The sequence below is a fragment of the Odontesthes bonariensis genome, chromosome 4 (genome assembly GCF_027942865.1).
Source record: "Odontesthes bonariensis isolate fOdoBon6 chromosome 4, fOdoBon6.hap1, whole genome shotgun sequence".
Taxonomy (NCBI): domain Eukaryota; kingdom Metazoa; phylum Chordata; class Actinopteri; order Atheriniformes; family Atherinopsidae; genus Odontesthes; species Odontesthes bonariensis.
Genome location: NC_134509.1, coordinates 41,706,395 through 41,721,997, shown reverse-complemented (window position 1 = coordinate 41,721,997; position 15,603 = coordinate 41,706,395). Strand labels below are relative to the sequence as shown.

Genomic DNA, 15,603 nt, shown 5'->3' with positions numbered 1-15,603 from the left:
ATGAGAATGGAAAGACAGAATCACATCGTAACTACCTGGAGAAGAGGTCACTAAATAAAATCCAAGGCATTCATTTTAAGGTAAGAGTTGGACATTTGTACAAGGGCATGGTGTAACACTCACCTTTTCCTGATCACACTGTATGTTGCACAGGGAGCAGGTATGGGGATACACCTTTGGAGAGACAGCAGCAAAATCACTTATCATGGTAGGAGTTGGTAACTTCTTGCTGCTGCCATGTGGTCTTGAGCCAGATGAAGAGGATAGAGATTGTCTTGATGAAGCCTCACTCCTGGTTTCAGATGAGGGCCTTGGCTTGGAACCCTCGTGCCGATAGTCTCTGTCTAAATTACGGGATTTAGGCGATCGTGGAAATTCTCTCCCAGGTGAGCGACTGCTCTTGTGTTTTTCACCGCTTGTCCTGCGATAGTCCCGGTCTCCGTGTTTGTTTGGCTCCTTGTGCTCTAAACGAACTTGTCGTCTTTCAGTTTCATCCACTTTTGGAACTGTTGATGACGATACTGCTGGGTACATTTTAACTGTCCTTTCACTGGAGAGCGGCTCTCTTTTGAAAGTCTCTCTGGTGTTGCCATCATCCTGTCCCCGACTGGCATGACCATAGTCGATAACTTTACCCGCCGTCTGTGTAACAGTAAGAAGGCTGGGTACTTCCGGAGAACGTGACGTCCGGGAAGCAGGTGCTGGCATGTCACGCATGCTGCGGGGAAATGAGGAGGAGGATGTGGAAGCCACGGTTTTCTTGTTGCCCGACTTGTTGATTTGAATGTCCCGAAGTATAAACGGCAAAGTATCTGGAGTCAACTGATCATCAGGATAATGACTCAGCACTTCCAAGTCCTCGTTTGAAAGTCCAAAGCTAGCCAAGATGCTCCCTGCACTCTCAGGTGTGTACAAACTCTGACCTTCCCCACCACCTCCACCCACGTGGGATTGCCGGGTTTGGGGCTGCTGCTGTGTGCCCTGATGGCTAGCATTAGGTGGAGGACCGGCAAAAAGTTTAGTTGGGGGTTGGTAGCTTGACCAGTCTACTCCTTGCTGCTGGCCAGGCTGATTATCAGCAGGAAGGGACACTGGGTTAGGACCAAAGCCTCCATGCTGATTGATCCCAGATCCCGAGCCTTGGTTCGATTGATTCATGTGGTCAAGTTGACGGTGGTCCATGTCCCTGGCCCCCCGGATAGCCAGGGCAGACTCGAGCTCATCAGGGAGTTGAGTGGGACGGGGAAACTGGAAACCCATGGCCTGCATGCTGGAGCGATTTGGATGTTGATTTGCGGGTGACTGATGATGAGAAGGCATGGGTGCGTTCGGATAGGGCTGGGACCCTTGTTGCTGAGAGTGCTGCTGATACATGGCAGCAGACGGACTCGGCTGTGTGACTGTGGAGTTCTTGCGGTTGACGTTTAACCTCACAGCCGACACCTGCTGTCTATTTAAAAGACTCAGGAGGGCCTGGTGAGGAGGCAACACTATTGCAAGCTCACTGCTGCGCAACTGATGGCCAACGATGATGGACGCTAATAGAGCGAGCTGCTGGAGAGCGATCCGTGTCCGAGTCTCAATCTGAGCAAGTCGGAGAGCTGTCACTGCAGCCACAGGTCCAAATGTGAAATGGGTCCCTCGGGTACGGTTGGCGATGGAAAGTGTTGCACTCCGCTCCGAACGAAGGTTAGGAACAAGGTGAGAATTACTGTCTGTGTGCACGGTGATGCTGAAGTGAAAAGCAGAAATATACTATTACAATAAACAAGATTCAGTTTGTTATTTCAAAAGTAGCTCTCAGACAAAGTCTTCCTCTTTCCTCCAACGCACGCTCGAACACGCCGTCAGTCCTTTCTGTTCGCAGCCTGTCCTTTAAATACAAGTGGAGTCAGCTTATAGATCTCTTTCGTGTAGTCCAGTGCACCCAAGACAAGAGAACTTTCTTTTGGGATGGAAATTTAATTAGGGTTATGCAACAACAGTTAACTCAACAGCATGGAAAACCCAAAGCTAAGATATGGCTTTAATAACCAAAAGAACGCTTCACACGAGGCTAACCCTCTGTGCCTGAAAGACAAAGAAACATTTCATGAAGCAATATCTTCTAACCTGTGATCAATCTTCAACATTACAACAGAGGGCAATTTGTCCAAACTCGATAGAAGTCAAAATATTCCAGGCGGCGCAAACCAATCCACAGGCAAATAATGTAATTATTTACAGTATAAAAATGAGATCATTCCAGTGTTTCTAAATGAGAAATCTTAACGACATTAAACACACCTCTACTGTGCTTGGATTTGCATAAGCTGGGTAAACCTCCAACAACACAATAAGCCATTCTCACACATGAAGTTGATATTTTCAGTTTTTTTTCCACAGTTGCTGTTCACACAAGCATGTGAAAGCAGGAGGGTTTCTGCTGTAGAGAGTGCATAGCAGCCATTTACAGAGAGCATCAAGAAAACACACATCATGTGTCTGTTTGGGGGGGGCTCAGCTCACAGACCATGATCCCACACAGTCAAAGCCCAGCTCATCAGTTTTACTCAACCCGGCGTGTTCTCTACAAACCCATCCCTCCATGGACCTGCTGTTTGAATGAAAAACAAAAAAACACTGGACTTCTGTTTCTGAACGATGGTGCTTTCTCACAAAGATGCAGGCACTTTCAGGAGATCACCTAAAATAGCTTTATTTGAAAAGAATTCATTATTCTGGAATCATTTTGCTGTGCTATGTAACAATGCTGAAATACATATAACCCAGAAGTTATCGCGCATCGAACTTTAATACTATCCAATTACCGTATTTTCCGGACTATAAATCGCATTTATTTAGAAATTTATTTCACAAAATCCAGGAACAGACATTTCATCTGGAAAAGCAGGTTATTCAACTACACAATAGCACACAGAACAACAGGCTGAACAGGTGTCCGCTATGATAACCTAGCACATTAACAGTTATTGGCAGCTTCTGGCACACCGCTGTCTGTGCTCTGATAGAGAGACTGCGATGCATGAAGCGCCAACACCAACAAGGCCGCCAGCAAAGTCATTTCTATTCATCTCCTTGGCAAGTATCAGGGAGAGGCGTGGAGACGGAACTGCACGGTTGAAGAGCCTCTCCTGGAGTACGCTGGTCCAGCACCCACCTGTGGACTCGCTCCTCCAGCTCGGCCATCTTGCTTTCAGCCATCTTGCTTTCAGCCATCTTGCTTTCAGCCATCTTGCTTTCAGCCATCTTGCTTTCAGCCATCTTGCTTTCAGCCATCTTGCTTTCAGCACTGGATTAGCTTCCTTTGTTTTCTTCACTGCAGGCAGAGTAACCTCTGCTTTTCTCCAGTCCCTCACAAGTTTCTAACTCACTCCAAACTTTATTTCGGCTGCATATTTTATTATCTGCAGTTTGTAATCTGCAGAATAGGATTTTCTTTAAGTTATTGTTTCAGCGGTAGAGGAGCAGCAGATAGTAGTCACAAGCCTAGAGCGTCCTCTCTTGGCTGTAGATAGCAATGTTTACTCCTTGGGTCGTGTCAGTCAGTATGAATTAACATTTAAAAACTTTTTCAATTAGATATATTTTGATATACAAGTCGCACCCGACAGTAAGTCGCAGGACCAGCCAAACTCTGATAAAAACTGTGACTTATAGTCCAGAAAATACGGTAGTTGTAAATGATCAAACACCAAAGAAAATATCTCTAACTGAAGGACCTTCATTATTGATTATTGATGCAGTGTTATATCCTCTTACAACATTGCTCAGTCAGCAGGATCAGGTGAAGCAGAAATATGTCTAAAACTAACGAGGGGGGGCAAAAGGGACTTTAAGTCGAGTTCAATGACTAAGTGGACTGATGCATGAAAGGAGGCTGGGTCTCACTGACGTGGTCTTAGCAGAGGGGCTTCAAGTCTAACAACTGTCAGGCGGCTGAGTCGTCTCTAACAAAAGAGGCTTTGCTGCTGTTCATCAGAAAACTAAAAAAAACAATCATGTCATGCAGAAAAAATTAATTACACATCATGTATGTGCCGTGTGCGTGCACACATCGGGACACTATACACATCATGTATGTGCCGTGTGCGTGCACACATCGGGACACTATACACATCATGTATGTGCCGTGTGCGTGCACACATCAGGACACTATACACATCATGTATGTGCCGTGTGCGTGCACACATCGGGACACTATACACATCATGTATGTGCCGTGTGCGTGCACACATCGGGACACTATACACATCATGTATGTGACATGCATAATGTGCCAACTAATTTACATATAGAATCCATAAAGACCTGATACAACATGTTTGAGTACTATTCAGCTTGTGATTTGTCATTAGAAAGTCAATTGTGACTAAATATCAAATGACGAATATATTCCTGGCAACAAATGAACCTCCTCCATTTGCCGCAGGTTCTGGATGAGAGAGCCACCATCTTACAGTCCAACATAGGGCTGGGTGAGAAAACGGGATAAATAAAGCTTTTGGAATCTTTAAGTCTCTGAATAGATATGAAACATGGTCGATATACTTTTCCATAGATTACATTCGTCCGATCTTTTGACAGACAATACGAATAGCCAATGACAACGAGAGTTGCGCCCCGCTGAACCAATCACGTGGCTGGAATAGAGCCATGCCAGCAGTAATCGTGGCGTGTTTGTTTGTGCTGCTGCAGCCGTATAAAAGAAGGAAAAAACAACGGAAGACACAGCCCGAGCTGAGGGGTGACATTGTTGCTAAGAAGGGCCGAAAAGTTCGGTGGTGTGGAGGTATTTTGGTTTTATGAAGTCCGACACGCAACAGAGTAGCGTGCACTGCAAATTATGTTCCGACAAAGACGGGGAATACCGCTAATCTGTTTCATCACCTGAAGCAGCACGGAGAATGCTAACTTTCAAACACAGCCCGGAACAAGTGCTCATCTTCCCCCGATAACAGCGCCTGTGCAGCAGCAGCAGAAGCCCAGAGTCTGCTTTATCCAGCGCCGTGTGACAAACTAATCTAAGAGACACCGTGATATTACAGAGGCAGCTTATTGTACTGTAAAAGGCATGCTGCCAATAAGCACAGTGGAAAATAAGAGCTTCGAGTGGATGCTAAAAGCTATGGAGCCGGTCACTGGAGGGCACCACAACAAAAGGCCCTCACTTCCCAGAGTCAAGCCGAAACAGGCGATACACAGACAGCAGAAAGGTCTCACATCCAGCCAGTGGCTGGACTCACTCTGATCAGCTGTGACCAGTCACACGTGTGAAATTATATTCTGCACCGGTTAAATGTGCTTACATAAGCCACATCAACAACCCCAGTTCAGTGTGGAATATTCTCACCATGAGACTATCGGGGTTATACTGGCATCCAATTTTCGATTTATATTTAAGGGAAAAAAAGAGCTCTGTCCATTATGATGGAGCACTGGCATAATAATTACACCTTTTCAATGTTAATGTTCTTTTCAATAAACATTTATTTCCGGTCTCTGCATAGATTCTGCTGTACCATGCCGAGGTTAGAGCCAGTTCCACAGAAACACGACTACACCGTCTGAACGGCTGCACGGGAGCCCGTGCATGGCGCGCACACACGGGCTCGTGCTGAGGTACAGGCCTCCACAACGGGAACGAGTCTGAGCGCGTGACCGTCAACTCTTTCCAAACTGCGAAACACAAACGTGTAGTTTATCTTTTCAACTCACCCGCGCAGTTAAATATAAACCAAATCCCAAATGACATTGCAGAAACATCCGATATGTTCAGATACATCATTCCGTCCGCTGTGGAACACCGGACCGCCCTCAGTAGCCCCACACATACCAGCCATTTTGAGTAGCTGGCTAATGCTAGTTACGATAAAGTTGTGCTACCAACTCTTCCTTAACATATGATGGACGCTCGTACCTTTAGCGTGTTCATAACACAGTCAATAAATACCTTTCACAATGAGCTGACGAGGGTCTCGATAACACTGGACGTTCCTGACCGTTTTTCAACCCGTTGCCGTTAGCCTGTGCTCCGCCATCTGCACCATCAGGACATACTTCCGTCTATGTTTTTCAGAATAAATCTCTACAAATCCAACCGATATAATATTACTATGAATCACGTTATATTCTCAATTTTGAGTCTTGCATTGTATTTGATCACATTGTTTAGAAAACACACACACACACACACAAAAAGAGTATTAATCATTTCCAGCCAAGGTTTTGCTTCAGAACAAAAATCGGGTCTTTTGAGCGTTTTAAAACATATATCTGGGCGACAAGTACAGCGGCAGTGTAGGCTACTAAAATTTTTGAAAAGCATCCTTTTTTTGTTTTTACCATTCAGGGACACTGAAGGACACCGAGGAGCTCAAAGCATTAGAACAGACACACAAGCTTGTGTGAAAACATTGACTTCCATTCAGTATGAACACCGTAACCTAACCAACTGAATGTCTAACCAAAAGTATGGAAGTTTTTCTGTGCCATCAGAGTTTGAATATGAATTTCTAATATTGAATTTTTACAGCATCAAAATCAGAATTTGAATTTGAAAAACCAACAGTGGAAAAAAAAAATCAGTGGAAAAAAATTCAACTTCAAAAAATTCAGTGGAAAAAGAACCAGACTCAACATCCGGGTAAACAGGGAGAAGCAATCGATCCCTGTCTCAATTCATCCAACGGCAGCCAATCAAGTTTACGCTCCATTGGACAGATCAGCCATGTCCACCAACGCGGGTGATGGTGCTTCGGTGAGTGAGTTTACTTTATTTGCCATTTGTGTGGATAAAATTGAGTAATAGATATTACTCAATATCTATTGAGCTGATCTGATGAATTGAGACAGGGATCGATTGCTTCTCCCTGTTTACCCGGATGTTGAGTCTGGTTCTTTTTCCACAGAATTTTTTGAAGTTGAATTTTTTTTAAGTTGAATTTTTTTTTCCACTGTTGGTTTTTCAAATTCAAAGTCTGATTTTGATGCTGTAAAAATTCAATATTAGAAATTCGTATTCAAACTGATGGCACAGAAAAACTTCCATACAAAAGCCTAACTAAAACCACAACCAGATTCTAACTGACCATGAAATCAAAATGTAACACTCAAAAACAGCTTCAAATGTGCAGTCTGTAGTTTTATGACCCCACAAATAGAAACAGAAAAATAGATAGATGAAAGAAAAATAAACCGATAACAGATCAACTACATAAGTTCAAGAATGCTTATGTTAGATTAATTGGAACTTTCTGTCATTTCTCCAGTCTTTCTGTGTGGTTTGGTTTGGTTTCTCATAACTTTGTGGTTCATCATAAGATTGTCATGAGGTCTTGTTTTATGCTTCTCATGTTTCATAGATTTGCATTACCTCAGTGGGAAAGCTGGACAACTTAATGAATAAGTTTTTCTGGAGGAGTCAAACTTTGCTGCCATTCATAAAAAGTGAATGACATAAGTTCCTAGTGTGTCTTCAAACATACTCTGCTTCAGATGAACAAAATGTGACATTCCTATGATAGTAGCCTGAACTTGAAAGGTACACAGTACTGATTGCTATCAAAACCTGAGTTCTCAGGAAACCTCAAGTAGCCTGAACCTGGCCAAAATGGCTGTAAGCAAACATTAACTGTCCCAGTATGGCAGACATGGAAAGTCACAGCTCAATAGTAAACATCTATGTTTCTATATCTACAGACCTTTTCAAAGGATTCAAAGACTTTATTGCCATTCCAGTCTGAACTTAGATGAGAAGGAATGCAATTGGTGTCTGAGGGGAACAGCCAATGATTAGAAAATAATAAAGCAATAAAATATTGCACACAATAAGTAAATACTCTAAAAGGTAATCGAAAGTATCACAAGAAATAACAGAAAGCTATATGGGACTTTACTCTGACAAATATGACAATAAGCTCACTATCTGGTAACATTTCCATGCCACTTTCAAAGCTTGAGCAATATTTGAATAAATGTATGCCATATCATTCACAGCCTGATGAAAGCATCAAAGGCCCTTGTTACTTGTCTGAAAAGGGCTTTTGATATGCAGGCAGTACCTGAGCTATAGGCTCTGCTAAACTGTCAACGGCAGGCGAGGCAAATGTATTTGTATGGGATAGCTCGGTCATTCAAAGTGCTTTACATAAAACGGACAGCCACCCTTCCTGGTTCTGGTTCTGATGGCCACCCTTCCTGGTTCTGGTTCTGCCAGAGGTTTCTTCCTGTTCAAAGGGAGTCGTTTCTCTCCACAGTCGCCTCAGGCACGCTCAGGACGCTTCAGATTGGACTGAAGACAAGTTTCAGTGCAATCTGTTGGTTTCCTTAGCTAGGAAATTGTTTTTGAATTGGCTCTATGAATGAATTGGATTAGTTTGAAATTAATATATTGGATTTTGATTGCAATAAATTGAACTCCAATTGGCTTGAATTGGATTATTTCAAGCTTATGAAATAATACTTCATATTATTGAAGTGCCTTGATATGATATTTGTTGTAATTTGGTGCTATATGTATAAACTGAAAACAGAAAAGCATTCAAACAAAGTTTACATGAGATAAATAAATAAAAGGTAATGTGCAGTGTAAATTATTGATCAAAGTAATTAAGCATTAAATGAACTAATTAAATTCAGCAGTGAACAGGAAAGTCTTCTCCCATCCATCCATTTTCTATACCCGCTGAATCCGTTGGTCGGGTCGCAGGGGGCTGGAGCCTATCCCAGCGGTCATCGGGGGGGAGGCGGGGTACATCCTGGACAGGCTGCCAGTCCATCACAGGGCCACACAGAGACAAACCAGACAAACAACCACACTCACTCCTAAGGACAATTTTAGTGTCACCAGTTACCCTAACATGCAGGTTTTTGGACAGTGGGAGGAAGCCAGAGAGAACCCACGCATACACGGGGAGAACATGCAGACTCCACACAGAAAGAACCAGCCGGGAGTTGACCCTGGAACCTTCTCGCTGTGAGGCCACGGTGCTAACCACCACAGCACCGTGCAGCCCTGCCTGTGGCCTTATCGTTTGTGAATAAGCCAGCGTTGATGCAGTCCTGCAGGTAGGTGTGAGTTTGGTTCTGAGATGTGCTCTTAGTATAAAACTAAAAGCAGCTTCTCCATGTTTAGTTCTAACAGAAAGCAAACCTGTTACTGATGACCTGACATGTCTTGAATGCTCATAATGTTTCAGAAGAGCTGTACTTTGGCCCTGGACCATTTAAAGCTTTACAAGCCAACAGCAGTATTTTAAAAGGATCTATTTGATGCACAGTGTAGAAACCTCAGGATTGGAGTGATATAATTCATTTTTCTGGTCTTAGTGAGGACTGATTTCATTTTATTATTATTTAATTTAATTTAAGCATCTTTTTTTTGTGAATATTTGTATTTCTTTTATATATTTTGTCTTGTTTATAGTTTGTATTTTCTATTTTTTGCATATTTGCACCAGCAGGAGTGGCATCAGATTTTCAATATATGTATGCACTGTATATATATATATAATGACAATAAAGGCTATTCTATTCTATTTCAATCTTTTAGGCACACTAGTAAATACACTGTTGCAGTAATCAAGTCTCCGGAAGATAATTGCGTGGGCCATTTTCCCAAAGACAATGTTTTGTCTTTGTTTATTGAATAAAATTCCAGAACATCCAGTTGTTTACTTGTTTGAGGCACTTAATGAGTGTTTGTGAGGGATTTGAATTCAATGGTGATGTAGATTTGTGTAGCGTCCATATCACAACAGTAGTATATTTTGCTGCTTTACACAATCCAAGCCAGTGGGAGAATACAAATGTTGAAAAAAGGAGGTTATAGAATTTAAACCTGGGCCGCTCTATATGCCATTTTAGTCCACACAGATGTGTGATTACCTAAAGACACAAAGTAGTCCCCTTCTTAAAGGATTCCTACCAGCAGAAATTTCCTCTCACTTCTCCTGTATGTGGAGTACTATGTTGTGGTCACCTATATCAAAAGCAGCACTGAGATCCAGTAACTAAGGTGTAAACTTTGTCGTCTTTAACATGGGTTGTCTCGGAGTTGAACTGAAGTTCTGTTGTGGATTATGTTTGTCAGCCTTTGCACTGAGCATTTCCATACAACTGCATGCATCAAACCTCATCTGTGCTGCGATAATTCAGAATAAATGCACATACCACTGCACTCCTACAGATGGTGCTTTGGATGCTACAGAGGCCTCGCACAGGCTATTTTAAAAATACAGTTTTCTATATGCACTTTGACCTTTCATCCACAGACGAAAGCAGTTTGTGGGCCTTTTGTTTGAAATTCAGAAGCAGATATTGCCAAAAAGATGCAAATCATAAAAGTGTTAACAAGATTTGCACATAAATGTAGTTGTAGTGTTGTCCCACTACAATGTGGAGCAAAGGCATCAGAATGCATTTTAGAGATCACAGCTTCGTCAAACTCTCAAAAACTACAAACATTGCATGTTCTGGGTGAGACCTGTTTGGACCTCTAAATGTTGAAGACAACAAGGTCCACATTGCTGAAGAATCTCGCAAGTCGTGGAGGAGCAGAAGGTTGAGCACAGGAGGCAAGGACTGGTGCTTTAGAGGAACAAAAGGCTTTATTGAAACACTAAACTCAAGGTGCTGAGGCACAAGCAAAAACCTACAAAATAAACTGAAACAGAACTAAAGAGGGACAAGACGACTGACAGCAGGAAATAACACAGGAGAGTTAGCCTCCATACGATGGTCCGGTACCAGGCAGGAAAAGCTGGAAGATATCTACTGAGGGAGGAGATGACAAATGCTAATCAGGTGTGGCCACCAGACACTGAACAACTGGTGCGAAACAAGGGAGGAAAAAGTCGACTAAATAAATCAGGAAGTAAGAAAACAGAGATACAGGATAAAAAAAATAGAATACAAAACACAACATGACATAGAAACTAATAAACCAAAACAAAGATCATGACCCAGAATTTCCTTATGTTGAGGACAGTGCTGTTTGCTTTAAGAAGAAGCACTTTTTTCTACACCTTTAGAAGGAAACTAATATAATGTGTATAAAGTGCTGAATGGAACGGCTCCCATCTACTTGAATGCTCTTGCAAAGGCTTATGTCACAACTCGGTCACTCCGGTCGTCAAAGGATTGTCGCCTAGCAGTGCCTACACCACACTGAAGACCACCCAAACTCTTTTCATGTGTCCTTCCACAATGGTGGAATGACCTACCGAGCGCTACCAGAACAGGGGTTGTCCCTGCTTCTCAGAGAGCATCTCCTATCCTAGCACTGACCCTGTACTTCCCTACCCCCTCTACTGCACTGTATCCTTCTGTACTTCCCTCTATGCCTGCACTCTATCACTACACTGTCCCCCCTGTCACCTCTGACAGAGCCTGACTCGTGCATTCCTTCTAGCTTATTGTTAGCTTATTGTTAGCTGTAATGTTATATTATCATTTGTAAGTGGCTTTGGATTAAAGCGTGTGCTGAATGCAGAAACAGAAACATAATGTGAGCACCATTCAGTGTTGCCAAAAACGTTTAGTGCACATTGTACAGTTTAGCACATGGCATGAGATTACACACGCCAGGGTATTGTTTTGGACTGTCCATAAAGGGTTAGGAAAATATTGCAACAGTCCACCTAGGTCCTGTGTATGTACAGTTATCTGTCACTGAGGAACTTGTGTTGTACCGGTTGTATCATGTGTTTCCCTATGATGTAGCATCCAACAGTGCTGTGTGGATGATGGCGGTGAAAGGTCCTTATATCTCTGTCCTTTTTTAAAATGCCTGTGTACCAGCCCTGCCAGTGCAGTACCATGTCCTACCCGCTTAGAAATCCTGTCCAACTGTGATTTAACCGAATTCCTCCGATGATATGATCATGTGTATTCATTTTAATGTTTCTTCTGAGGAAGGATGCATCTTAAATAATCCTGACCTTTTAAAAGTAACATCATCCATATCATTAATTTGCTGCAGCTTGACTGTGTGTGCCTCGCTTGGTTGGCCTTTATGGCAAGTGAGGACATTATCGGTGTTGACTGCACAGAAACTATGTCAGGCACTAGCACATTTTAAATTATGTTGGCAATTAGACAGCAGAGTAATATTCCAAAATAGCTAGTGTAATTATGTAATGTGTATGCTATATGAGAAAGAAAGGGGAGCTGGGGAGAATCAAATGGCTGTAATGTGGTCTTCTGAAGCTCTGAATGTCAGAGGTTGAACTTTATTAGCAAGTGGTCACTGAACTGTGTGTGTGTGTGTGTGTGTGTGTGTGTGTGTGTGTGTGCGTGTGTGTGCGTGTGCGTGTGTGCGTGTGTGTGTGTCCGTGTGTGTGTGTCCGTGTCTGACGGGACAGAGCTTTTATTCTAGTGAAGATGTGTTGTGGCAGCAACATGTTAGTAGGAACTGTACCTTCTCTAAATTTATCCCAACAAAAGAAAGCTCCTTGGTATAATTCACAGCTGCGTGCTTTAAAGCAGACTGCAAGAAAGCTGGAGAGACAGTGGCGTTCCTCTAATTTAGAAGAGTCTCAGTTAGTCTGGAAAGATAGTTTAATAATGTATAAGAAAGCCCTTCGTAAAGCTAGAACTGCTTATTATTCATCATTGATAGAAGAGAATAAGAATAATCCCAGGTTTCTTTTCAGCACTGTAGCCAGTCTGACTAAGAGTCCGAGCTCTGCTGAGCCAGTTATTCCTTTAACTCTCAGCAGTGATGATTTCATGAGCTTCTTTATTAATAAAATTGTTTCTATTAGAGAGAAGATTGATGGAGTCCTTCCCACTATTATCAGTGATGTATCATCAAGTACAGCAGCTTTAGAAGTATCTTTAGAACCTGATTTGTATTCAGACGGCTTCTGCCCAGTTGATCTCTCTGAACTAACAACAGCAATAGTCTCTTCTAAACCATCAACTTGTGTTTTAGACCCAATCCCAACCAGACTGTTCAAGGAGGTTTTCCCCTTAATTGACACCTCCATATTGGATTTGATCAATCTGTCTTTGTTGACAGGATATGTACCTCAGACTTTTAAGGTTGCTGTAATTAAACCTTTACTTAAAAAACCTACTCTTGACTCAGAAGTGTTGGCTCATTATAGACCTATATCCAATCTCCCTTTTATGTCTAAAGTTCTTGAAAAAATAGTTGCAGCTCAGCTTTGTGATCACTTACACAGAAATAATCTGTTTGAAGAGTTTCAGTCAGGATTCAGAGTGCATCATAGCACAGAAACTGCACTGCTGAAAGTTACCAATGATCTCCTCTTAGCCTCTGATAGCGGACTTGTGTCTGTGCTTGTCCTGTTGGATCTCAGTGCTGCATTTGATACGGTCGATCACAGTATCTTATTACACAGACTTGAACATGTCTTAAAGACATAAAGACCTGGATGACTCAGAACTGTCTGCTTCTAAATTCAGACAAAACTGAAGTCGTTATCTTTGGACCCGAGCGCTTCAGGGAGAAATTGTCTAGCTATATAGTTACTCTAGATGGTATTTCCTTGGCTTCTAGTTCTACAGTGAGGAACCTTGGAGTTATTTTTGACCAGAACTTATCATTTGACTCGCATATAAAACAGGTTTCTAGGACTGCCTTCTTTCACCTTCGTAATATTGTTAAAATCAGGAACATCTTGTCTCAGAGTGATGCAGAAAAACTAGTCCATGCATTTGTTCCTTCAGGATTGGACTACTGTAATTCTTTATTATTGGGCTGTCCCACATATTCTCTGAAAAGCCTCCAGCTGATCCAAAATGCTGCAGCCAGAGTTCTGATGAGAACTAACAGCAGAGATCATATTTCTCCAGTTTTAGCTTCTCTTCATTGGCTCCCTGTTAAATTCAGAATAGAATTCAAGATTCTTCTCCTCACATATAAAGCTCTTAATGACCGAGCTCCATCACATCTTAAAGATCTCATTGTAAGATATTTTCCTAACAGAGCACTTCGTTCCCAAACTGCAGGTTTACTTGAGGTTCCCAGAGTTTCTAAAAGAAGAATGGGAGGCAGAGCCTTCAGTTATCAGGCCCCTCTCTGTGGAACCAGCTGCCAGTTTGGCTTCAGGAAGCAGACACCCTTTCCACTTTTAATACCAGGCTTAAAACTTTCCTTTCTGATAAAGCTTATAGTTAGGGATGGCTCAGGTGATCCTGAAACATCCCATAGTTAAGCTGCTATAGGCCCAGCCTGCTGGGGGGCCTCATCTGTCACACCTTTCCTCACTTTACTCTCTTTATGTACATGTGACATTATTGTGGTCATTAACTCGTGTTTCCCTGTTCCAACAGATATCCTTTGAATGGTGTTACAGTGTTTGTTGTCCCCTCTTTTCTGTCTTCTCAAACCCCAGCTGGTGGAGGCGGCTGGCCACCCTTCCTGAGTCTGGTTCTGCCAGAGGTTTCTTCCTGTTAAAAGGGAGTCGTTTCTCTCCACAGTCGCCTCAGGCACGCTCAGGACGGGAGATTGGACTGAAGACAAGTTTCAGTGCAATCTGTTGGTTTCCTTAGCTAGGAAATTGTTTTTGAATTGGCTCTTTATGAATGAATTGGACTCCAATAGGCTTGAATTGGACTATATTTTTGAAGTACCTTGAGATGACATTTGTTGTAATTTGGCGCTTTATAAATAAACTGAATTGAATTGAATGTAATAATATAAGATAGATCAGATGCTCTGACTTATCCTTCTCAACCTGATAACTGTACCTAGATTATATTTCTGTGCTGAGTCATATGAAGGACTTAATTAGTTCCTCTGGATCAAATGTTGGCCTGGGTACTGGACCAACACCCTGCCAAGAAACACTGGTCAGGATGCAGAAAAGCAGAAAGATTGGTGGGTGTGCAATGGTTATAAAAATACAGATGGTAAAAGAATGCATTGTTTGAAGATTATCAGGTACAAATTAATTTGCTTTAATTGATGAAAGTACCTGGTGAAAAGAACAGGAGCGAGAGCATTGTAATTTGATAAATTGCCGCAGGTGGAGCTCATTGTGAGCCTGAGTTTTCCGTAGGGGAGACATGTGGCCTGTGCTGGACCCTTTTAGGTCAGAGCAGTGGCTGTTATGCATTTGTTCTTTGTATTTATATTTTCTGTGTTTTGTAAAGTTGGTAGAAAGTGGATTGTGTATGACTGCGGTGACTTCAGCAGCTGCTGTGAGCGCGGCTCCTCTTCAGTGTCATAGCCTTCATAGCTTGGCATGGATGAACTCTCCTGCTGATGCAGAACTATGGTGAGGAGTGTTCAGCTTTTATTTCGGCTGCATTTTGGGATGAAGACTATGTTGTGATATTATTTTGTATGGTTGGAGTAATGATGAGTGTCATGCTGGTTAGAGAAAAGACTCATCCATCCATCCATCCAACTGAGGGTTGTTGGAGCCTATTCCCACTGTCATTGGGAGAGGCAGGTGGCGACTCCTTCGGTTCAGTCAGACAAACAACTTTCCACGCTAACACTTACTTCCAGCGATGATTTCGAGGCAGCAGTTAACCTGACATGCATGTTTTTGGGCGGTGGGAGGAAGAGTACCCAGAGAGAACCCGCACCGAAAGGCCCAGCTGGGATTTGAACCCTTACCCATT

At 42.5% G+C, this 15,603-nt stretch overlaps 1 protein-coding gene across 3 annotated transcripts in view; it reads right to left on the bottom strand.

Moving 5' to 3' along the window:
* Positions 1-15,603, bottom strand: part of LOC142379103 (uncharacterized) — a 49,294-nt gene that overhangs the window by 21,597 nt on the left and 12,094 nt on the right. For 2 of the 3 annotated variants that reach the window (XM_075464214.1, XM_075464213.1), the window contains exon 3: positions 124-1,732. In XM_075464214.1, the coding sequence (XP_075320329.1) occupies positions 124-1,732 (1,609 nt within the window). Of the gene's footprint in view, positions 1-123; positions 1,733-5,953; positions 6,056-15,603 lie in introns of those variants that run through there. The other variant, XM_075464215.1, reaches the window with a different exon arrangement.